The 402-nt window shown below is 25.1% G+C and overlaps 1 pseudogene across 1 annotated transcript in view; it reads right to left on the bottom strand.

Annotated features, from left to right (window-relative positions):
• Positions 1-321: 321 nt before the first annotated feature.
• Positions 322-402, bottom strand: part of TEOVI_000074400:pseudogene — a 1,389-nt pseudogene continuing 1,308 nt past the window's right edge. The window contains exon 1 of the mRNA in view: positions 322-402. This exon is cut by the window's right edge and continues 1,308 nt beyond it. Within this exon, the coding sequence occupies positions 322-402 (81 nt within the window).

Raw genomic sequence — 402 nt, 5'->3', positions numbered from 1 at the left:
ATCATCATTATTATTATTATTATTATTATTATCAATATTGCTTATTATTATTACCATTATAGTCAAAAACTTAAGTAGTATAGATTAAACAAAAAATGAACTAAAGTAGCAAATTAGAATAGCACTTTTTTCATGCCCTATCACCATGCTATATTACACATTCAGGTGGCTGTCATACTTTTTTTACTAAATTATTTAAAAATAAAAAACTTTCATTAATTTTATAAATTTCATAAAATTGAGTAACATCCTTAATATACTAAAATACTAAAATGATGTCTAACTCACTAAAGCAGTAGCTATAAGAGTGTATTTCTTACTTACAAGAAAACTGGAATCTTTGCATTCTTTTCCATCCCAATTGCAACCATTTTTGCATTGCTCTTTGGATTTTCCAGTGCA

The sequence above is a fragment of the Trypanosoma equiperdum genome, assembly GCF_001457755.1.
Source record: "Trypanosoma equiperdum strain OVI genome assembly, contig: ctg_230, whole genome shotgun sequence".
NCBI lineage: Eukaryota > Euglenozoa > Kinetoplastea > Trypanosomatida > Trypanosomatidae > Trypanosoma > Trypanosoma equiperdum.
Note: the sequence above shows the minus strand (reverse complement) of the source record. Positions and strands in the feature narration are given on the sequence as shown.